The sequence below is a fragment of the Coffea arabica genome, chromosome 7c, assembly GCF_036785885.1.
Source record: "Coffea arabica cultivar ET-39 chromosome 7c, Coffea Arabica ET-39 HiFi, whole genome shotgun sequence".
NCBI classification, from domain to species: Eukaryota; Viridiplantae; Streptophyta; class Magnoliopsida; order Gentianales; family Rubiaceae; genus Coffea; species Coffea arabica.
In genome coordinates, this window is record NC_092322.1 from 37826404 (window position 1) to 37836330 (window position 9927).

Here is a 9927-nt window from a genome sequence, read left to right on the forward strand (position 1 = left end):
CTTGATGTGGCTCTTCTTGGAAACTATAACTGGTTCTATTTTTTTTTCCAACAAACGGTAACATTTTATAGATCTTAAAACACTTGATTTTACAAGTATTACTTACAAAAAATGGGGTACTACCTTGCAGTCCTTCTTGACTAAATGAACCAGCCAGATTGGGAAATCATTTTCCCACTCAATATCATGTACTAGCTTTACTGCAAAACGTGCTAATACATGGCTGATTTCATTTTCCGTTCTAGGAATAAAAACAAAAGAGCATCTCTCGAAACCTGTACTTAGGTCCTGTACATCTTCTAAAATTGTTGCAATGGTGAAATCATACTCCCTGCTCCTGTTAATTTGCTCAACTACTGATTTGCAATCTGAATGGACTATAATTTGTGTCCATCCCTGTTGTTTAGCCATCAGTAATGCATTCCGTATGGCAAGTGCTTCTTCTTTGCTTGCTATTCCCCTTCCCTGTGTGACTACACCTTTAGCTTTCAGTAGTATTCCTTTCCAGTTTCTTGCTATTATTCCTTGCCCGGTCTTGATCTCTTTGGCTGATTTGGCCGCATCCGTGTACATCCTTATCACTCCCTCCCTTGGCATCTCCCTTCTTTGCTTGGGTTCGCAACTTGTCTGTCTCACATTCCACTTCCTTTGTGTCTCCCTCTCTTGCTCAAACTCTAGCCACTCAGCTTGTGCTTTCCGTATTGTTTTGAGAGGATTCTGATTTGCACCGTCAAAAACTTTTTTATTTCTGGATTTCCAGATTTGCCACAAGATGTGTATGGTGAGGTTGACTCTGTCCTGTCCTTGTTCCATTTTTAATGCTTGAGTCACTTGTTCCCACCACAGCCATAGATTATGTTCCTTGTCTTGCAACCCCTCCCATCTGACTGGAGCCATTTTCCATACCTGCGTTGCATTTTCACATTCGAAGAACAAATGTTCCATTGTTTCCTCAGCTTCCCCACAACAGCCACATCTCCCTTCTCCCTTTCTTAGCCTTTTTGACAGTATCTCATTGACGGGTAAGCACTGCTGTAAACATTTCCATATAAAGTGCTTGAGCTTTGCCTTCACGTTCATATGCCAAAGTTTCTTCCACACATTGTGCTTTCTTATTTCCCAACTTGTTTCAGCATCTTGTCCTCTCGGTTCCCTGAATTTTGAATCAAGCTGTCTTGCTACTGCATAGCCTGTCTTTACAGTGTATTGTCCAGATTTTGAGTAGCCCCAGACCAGTTTATCTTTTCTTCTTCCAATGCTGGTTGGGATATTCTTTATTAGTTCAGCATCCTTTTTGCTGAACCATTTCTGGAGTTGGTCAGATTTCCATTTTCCATCTACTAGCAATTCATTTACCCACACTAACGTGCAATCCTCAGGTCTTGTGCCAGATACCATTCCTTTTTCAGATGCAGTTATCCATCTGTCATTCCATATGCTCACCGATCTGCCGTCTCCTATTCTTTTCCACAAGCCAGCTAGCAAAAGAGATTTTGCACTGTGTAAGCTCTTCCAACACCAGGAGGCCGAATTGGGTGGAGTCTTTTCCATCCAATTTGGGTCTTTCATACATTTTGCCTTCATTACCCTGCATACTAGCAAATTTGGAGCTGTTAGAAATCTCCAAATTTGCTTTGTAAGCAAGGCTGTGTTGAAATCTTCTAAATCTCTAAAGCCTATTCCCCATCTTCCCTTCACTTCCGAAAGCTTCTTCCAGCTTGCCCAATGTACACAGGTTTCTTGTTCTCCTTTGCCCCACCAGAACCTTGCAATCTTAGCTGTGATTTGTCTACATAAACCTCGAGGGATTCTAAAACAAGCCATCACATATGTTGGCATTGCCATAATGACTGCTTTGATGAGTATTTCCTTTCCCCCTTGACTTAGCATCTTTTGTTTCCAGCTTTGAAGCTTGTTACTGATTTTGTTGTCTTCGATCTTCCAATTGCCATCGGGAGCCCCAAATATGTGCCATTCCGTGCCTCTTTCATATTTTCCAGTTTGGCTTGCACCTCTTTCTTTCTTCGGGCAGGAGTATTTTTGCTGTAGAAAATAGCTGATTTGTCAAAGTTAACCACCTGTCCCGATGCATTGCCATACCGTTCAAGAATGATTTTGATCTTCCCAGCCTCCTGCTTGTTTGCTTGGCAGCAGAGTAAAGAATCATCTGCAAAAAATAGGTGAGAAATGGTTGGGCTGTCCTTACATATTTTGATGCCTGTGAGCTCTTTCACTGCCACTGCTTTGTTAATTAGACTAGAGAGTCCTTGAGCACAAATAATGAAAAGATACGGTGATAAGGGGTCACCTTGTTGAATCCCTCTACTCGGTTGAATATAACCTACTTTTTGGCCATTTAGAATGAAAGAGTAAGATACAGTAGACAAACAAGTCATAATCCATCAGACAAAGATAGGACAGAAACCCATTTTCATCATAAGTCTCCCCACAAACTTCCATTCAACTCTATCGTAGGCTTTTGACATGTCAAGTTTTAGAGCCATATATCCTACCCTTCCCTTCCTTCTATTTTTCAAAAAATGGAGAATTTCATGAGCTACAACAACATTGTCAAGAATTTGCCTGCCTGGGATAAATGCAGACTGAGAATTACTAATGCAGTGATGCAAAACCTTTTTTAGCCTATTTGCTATGATTTTGGAAATGATTTTATATATGACAGTGCACAAACTGATTGGTCTATAATTCACAACTGAAAAAGGAGCCTCAATTTTTGGAATTAAGGAGATAATGGTTTCATTCACAGTTTTGAGCATACACCCTGTATGGAAAAAACTACTGATAGCTGCCACTAAATCCTCCTTTACAATGTACCAGTAATGTTGAAAAAAGAGAGGAGACATACCGTCAGTCCCTGGTGCTTTGTTTGGATGCATGGAGAACAAAGCTTGCCTAATCTCATTTTCCACCACTCGCCTAATCAGCTGCTCATTCATTTGGCTAGAAATAGTGCTTGATATCTCTGCAAGGATATCTTCAAAATTTTCTGGACTTGTGGTGGTGAAGAGATCATTATAATATTCACTAAGTTCCTTCTCTATCTCTTGTTCACTCTTGCACCATGTCCCGTCCCTTTTCTGCAACATACTAATATTGTTTCTCCTCCTCTTTGCCATTATCGTTGAGTGGAAAAAAGATGTGTTTCTATCTCCTTTTTTGAGCCATTTGCTCCTTGATTTTTGGCTCCAGAATAGCTCCTCCTCTTTGTATGCTTTACTCAACTGGGATTTTAGCTCAGCAATTTGTCCGCATTTTCCACTATCTTTTCCTTCTCTCACCTAAAACAATTTCTCCTTTAACACCTTGATTCTTACATTGGAGTTTCCTTGCACTTTTCTCCTCCATTCTAGCAGAGCAATGCGACAATCTTTTACTGTTCTGGTCACTTTGAACATTCTGGATCCAAAGTGATTTTTTCTCCATGCTCCTTGAATCACTTCAGTTGTTTCTGGATTTTTGGCCCATCTTTGATCAAAATAAAATCTCTTTTTCTTCCTTTTTTGGTCCGGATAAGCATGAGGTGATCTGATGCCTCTGTTTCCACATGGTTGCACCGTACCCTCTCATAAAGTTGCACCCATTCTGTACTACATAAGCACCTGTCCAACCTTTCTTTCACCTCACCATCCCCCTCCCAACTGTTGTTCCATGTCCATGGCACACCATGATAACCTAAATCGAGCATATTATTAGCTGTAATAAACCTGTTAAACTCTCTAAAACTCCCTGCAGTTCTATCTCTTCCTCCCCACTTCTCCTCATTCGATCTCAAGTCATTAAAATCTCCCGTTATTATCCAGGCCTCCCCCCATTCCTTCATCCTATCCTCTAAAACTTTCCATTGCTCTTTCCTGACATTGCTGTCAATGCTTGCATATACACCTACAAACCACCAGTGGCAATTTGTTTCCTTATCCTTTACTCGAGCACTAATATACCACTCCTTGTTTCTTATCTGGTCAATCTTGACCTCATTGTTCCAGAACAACGCAAGTCCCCCTGCTTTCCCGTCCGAGTCAACAAGATGACTATTCTCAAAACCAATTCTCCTTTGCACCTTTCTCATAAACTTTCCCTGGTGCTTTGTTTCACATAAAAAAACCATCTTAGGAGAGTGGAAGTTTAGTACTTCCTTCAGCTGGGGAATTGTCAAGGGGCCTCCTGCACCTCGACAATTCCACACCACAACCTTCATTTACACTGTGGAGGCTTAAGGGGGTTAGCCTCCAAATCCCCAGCTATTTTCTCTTTTATTAGTTCTAACTTCCTGACTTTCATTTGTGGAAACTTAACCTCATCCTCTTCCATTGGTTGCGTCTCTTGTATCAGACCTGTTACCTTTCTTTTTTCCCCCCAGTTCCCTCAATCCCTCAGTATTTGTACTTGTTTTGAGAGAAGTCTTAGCCGGCCTCCCTCTTCTTTTGAAAGTACTTCTGTTATCCTTCTTGTTGTCCATCTCCTCAATTACTTCCCCTGTTCCCGCTATCCTTACGTCTGACCTGTTTGCCTTTTCAACTCCTAACATCAAAACTCCACTTTTCTCCTTCGTGATCTCCACCTCCATTTCCTCATTAGCTGAAATTTGGAGCAGTTTGTTTCCCCTGTTAATATCCTCACATTCCATTTGCTTCTGTTTTTCCTTCTCTCCAGGTGAGGTCCTACCCATGGTTCCCTCCTCATTGATTTCCCTATTCACACACCTCTGATCCTTCAAGAACTCAGCCCACCTTTCTTCATTCAGCCTTCTCAATCTTTGTTCTTTTTCCTCCTTTTCTTTACTCTCCAAACCCCCAGGATTTTGACCACCCATTGCTTCAATGACTTCTTTCTCCTTTGTTCCTGTTGTTATTTGGCAGCTTGTGTTCCCATATTCCCCCTTCCTTTTTGCCGTTGCCTTATCTGCTTCCACGCGTCCTTTTAAAGGAGACACCATTATATTCCCAGCTCTCATCCATGCTCCATATTGTTCCTCACGTTCTGCTATTCCTTCCCTTCCTCCCCCATTACATGTCCTATCACTATGTCCAATGATGCCACACCTATATCAGAAATCAGGACATCGTTCATATCTGAACTCCACCCACACTGCTTGCTCTTTGCTGTTAACTTTTGTCCCTCGAAACAGTGGTCTAGTGATATCTACCTCCGCCAAAATCTTCATGTGTCTCCCCTCTTTTCCACCATTTGCTGGGATAATCACCTCTCTAACTGACTTAAAAATCTTTCCTATTTTAAAACCTACCGCTCTGCTCATCCAATGGACCGGCATGTTCCATAGCTGAATCCAGAGGTAAGCATGCTGGAAAAAGCTATTGCTCCTTTCACATCCTGCTACCCATTCCTTAACTGTTAGTACCTGGTTATCCATAATCCATGGCCCTCCTGACAAGATCTTCTTCTTATCCTCTTCTTCCTCCAGATGAAACTGGAATAGGTTGGGGCCTAGCTCGGTAACTTTCATCTTTTTGGGATACTCCCAGGCGTGGGTTGTGAAATTTTTTATCCCTGTGAAATTTGCTATTTTTTCTCCCACCATCCTTCCTATTAAACTGCCATTACACCCCACAACCCCTTCCTCTATATCTTCCCCACTCAGATCTACTCCTCCTATTTCTGTTTCTGATAGCTCAAATTTTTGGAAAGCTCTAGCTATGGCGTCTTCCATTTCTGTGTCACTTGAACTCCAGAGGAAACCAAGCACTACTTCTGAGCTCTAGAAGTACAGCTGACTGACCTGTGATGAAATCACTAGACAAAGCAAACAATGTTATCTGAAGATCCTGACTAAAAAACCACAAAGACTGAGATATTTAGCTACTGCAATTGAAAAACCAAAAGATTTAAAAGCAGAAATGGCAAAAAAACAGAGAGTTTTTTTTTTCCAGAAGAACAACAGAGAGATGAAACACAACTTTTCAGCTTCCGACCACTTTAGTGCTCCCCGAAACTGTTTTTATGAGCCATGTTTAGTCCACTGTATTTACTCCTCCAATAAATTAACCCTACATTTCTGGCTTTTTCCACACTCAAGATTTCTGAAAATCCATATGTTTCCAGTTGGGTAGCAAAGAACTGTTTTGATTGGGATGCGTGTTTGTGCTTGAAAGGTTGAACTTTTGGATGAAACTGTTGGGTCACTTGACTTTACACACTCTCCTACATCGAGGAGGGAAAACTCTAAAGTTAGAGAGAAAGTCTCTCAAGGAGAGAGAAAAAATACATTACTAACTGGTTCTATACCTATGAGAAATTTGGTAAATTCAGTATAGAAGCTGATTGCCCCAAGCTATCAGGTGTATGGAAAGGGATTCAACCACTCATACAACCAGGAACAAAATCCCTGACTGATGAGGAGCCACCACCAACCACTACTACAGTCAAGAATGGATGTGAAATCCAACTTAAATACTTATTATATATTCAACAATGACAATCACACTACAAACGATAGGGCCAAGAACGAATCGCCGTCGTTCTCACCCTGCCTGGGAATAGGAGCCACCACCAACCACTACTACAGTCAAGAATGGATGTGAAATCCAACTTAAATACTTATTATATATTCAACAATGACAATCACACTGCAAACGATAGGGCCAAGAACGAATCGCCATCGTTCTCACCCTGCCTGGGAAAGTTGTCGAAATTAATGTTTTGACAACAATTGATTGCCAAAATAATATTAGAGGTGGAGCAGAATTTATACGTTGGCGATGATCCACTCATACAACCAATTAAGTGGTTGTATTGTTTTCTGCGTAAAAGAAGAAAGAACTTTTGCATCTCTACTACTTAGACTAACTATTAGTTGAGCTCAATCTGTGACTCGGTAGGATGTGAATATATTCATTTGGTCAGTTGGGGGCAAAATATGGCTGCTTGCTTAGTGCTAATCCAGTCACTCTGAAGTTGGACAAGTGAGGATCGATATGCATAACGAAAACGACTAGGAGTCAGAAGAAGAAATCAAAAATTGGCCAATGTGCATGCATCTGTGGATTAGTAGTAGAGTTTAGCACAAAGATGAAGAAATTGGTGCACGAGTTACGTTGCATGAAAGGAATCACAGACTGTCTCGTCTCTGCTTTGTTGATAGAAATAATTAATAATGAAGTGAAAGGGATCAACGTAGGTCCGACCCCGCTAAATAGACCGACCGCCCCCGACGTGGCATCTTCATCTTGGTTTTTAGACTCTTCCGTAACTTGAAGAGCCGTCCACTTCCTGTGGTAAATTTCAACGAGAAATAGGTGATAGGCAAGGATCAGAAGGAACTTTGTCCAAGAACCTAGATATATATGTATAAATACATAGGGCAAAAAGTCTCAGTGGCCCTCAAATTATTAGCCGGATAAACTTTTGATCCCCAAACAATTAAAAGTAAACTTTTGGCCTCCAATCTATTCAAAGTATAAAATGTTAGACCTTCTGTCAAATTTAGCAGTTGATATTGACAGAAACTACGATCACGTGAGACGCACACCGAAATATGAAGGGCATTTTTGCCCATAATGAGCTGTGTTTCACTTGGTAAAATGGAGTGAAAAATAATTTTGACCAAATCGTTTACTTTTGCCAATATCTCTTCCTCTACCATTGTTGGTGATTGTTGCAACTTCCCAACTATCAACATCGTGCAAGTAGACGGTGATGCAAAATGGAGTGGAGAGCAAAGAGTGACCAAAGGCCTAGGGACCAATCACTTGGAATTTCTGCTGTGTCGGGGTGTGATCCCTGTTGCAGATAGGATCGGGACGAACCTTCGAACCTCCTTTGTTCTCTTCATAGATTATTGCCCCTAAATTCTTTCAGATGAAATTGAGTGAGCTACCATCCACCTTTGAAACCCCTAACCTCATCCACCTTTCCCATTTATATTTTGGGTAGCTTAATTTCTCGAACATCCCAAACAAACAGTCAAACTACTTGTAATCAGTAGGTGGAAGGATTCCCTCTCCAGCATCATCCAGCCAGATTCTATTCTACAAAATATCGGTCAAACCCTGTTTGCTCTTCGTCCGTATTGATCCAAAATATCTTCTTGCATCCCAGCCCCTAACCCAATTTTAGCATAATATTATCAACCTTTTTGGGCATTTCAGCAACTCCCAAAACTTGTTGATCTTTCACACTGGAATTGAATCAAACTTCCAGCTGAAATTGGAATTTCCATTGCAAAACAGTTTTATCGAGTATACTACAATAAAATATACTATCTGATTTGGGTCTGTTGTGGGCTTCTTTCCATCTCTTCCATCGGAAAGATCGATCCTTTTTTCCCCACAGTTTTGATCCGGGCTGATCTCTTACTGCATTTGAGGTATGAATTTCCGAAGCGTGGAGGAGTTTTGGCTATTTTACATGAATCAACACTCGAAACCAGCCACCAGGTGTTGGCATTTTGTGAGCACGCTTTGTAGCATTATTTGCTTGACATATTCAATGGGTTTTCAACTGGTGGTTTGTGATCCTTGTGCCCTTGTTGGGACTTGGCATGGTATAGCCATTTTTTTTGTGGAAGGAAATGTTCCTGCAGCTTTTGGGCATCACTTTTGGTCCCTTTTGTGCGATTTCAAGATGTTTAGATTGATGCTTACTGGTCAAATGGATAGAGAAATCAAGAGGCTCAGTAAGAGGCTAGTTCTGCAAGTTTACTAATTCTTTCGGATTTTCTATTTTACTCTTTTCTTCCGATATGGTTCACAAAACCGCATGAATTTCCCGCTGCAACGGAGTTTTTCTTTGTTCAACTCTGTTCGGGAAGAAGTCCCATTTTACCGAGTGAAACACAGCTTATTGTGGACAAAAATGCCCTTCGTATTTCAGCATGGGTCTCACATGATTGTAGTTTCCGTTAGTCTTAACTGCTAAATTTAGCAGAAGGTCTAACATTTTGTACTTTGGATAGATCGGGGGGCCAAAAATTCACTTTTAATTGTTTGGGTATCAAAAGTTCATCCGGCTAATAGTTTGAGGGCCACTGTGACTTTTTGCCCAAATACATATAACTCCAAGTTGATTGAAGAGTGAAGGGATCTTGAATTTTTTTTTTTTTTATAAGTGAATGGCAACCGCCAATTAAGAATACGCAGCATCAAGTAAATCTCGTTTCGTACAATAACTCGTCAATCATATAAGAGGTCAGACGTACGAAACAAATCTTGTGCGATGAGCGAATGTCTCGATAGAGGTCAGTGTGTGAGCTGATATCGATTTGTTAAGAGAACTCTGGTCTATACGACGGCTCCGATCATGGATAAGGACCCCTTTGGAGAGCTAGAAGATGACCGCTGTATTATAATTGAGTATAGACGGCCATTAGTGAATTGGCCAATCCCATCGTAAACATTATCGACCATCCTATAGGCCGCTAGTAGTATGTATACATCCTCCAATTGCCAGCATATTATTTTGACAAGAGAAACGTAGAAACTTCCTTTTTTCCTCAGAGCAAGATGACAAAAACATATTTAGTAGGTATCCTCCGAAAAGAAACTTGACTTTGTCATGTAATAGATGAATAAATTTGGCGTGAGCATAAAAGCAAGAAGATAGTCGTGACGGTAGAGAAAAGTCTGCGCACATATACAATGTGGCAATACAATGCAATCATAGAACTATGGAATTGAGTGTAGAAAAAGATTTGAACTACTATTATATGCAGGCCACATAGGGAGAGAATATTAAAGGGGGGCGGGTAGTCACTCAAGCTATATGTGAAGGATGGAATTATTAAACTAGGAAAAAGCAGAAGGTTCGCAGTTAATTATTCAACTTTAGACGTGTGTTCAATGTTTCTTGCAAAATCGTACGTAATACTTTTACTTTTGATTGTTGTCTTGTCAATTAGAAGGAAGCTTAAAATTTCCATTCATCCACCTTTTAAACCCTTTTTTTTTTACGACG

General features: G+C 40.7%; 1 protein-coding gene and 1 pseudogene across 1 annotated transcript; one reads left to right on the top strand and one right to left on the bottom strand.

The window, feature by feature from the left end:
- Positions 1 to 3454: 3454 nt before the first annotated feature.
- LOC140010685 (uncharacterized) lies at positions 3455 to 4216 on the bottom strand. The gene has a single exon (XM_072058001.1). The coding sequence runs from the start codon at positions 4214 to 4216 to the stop codon at positions 3455 to 3457; it is 762 nt and encodes a 253-aa protein (XP_071914102.1).
- A 4038-nt stretch (positions 4217 to 8254) lies between these two features.
- Positions 8255 to 8679, top strand: LOC113699874 (uncharacterized; annotated as a pseudogene).
- Positions 8680 to 9927: the final 1248 nt, after the last annotated feature.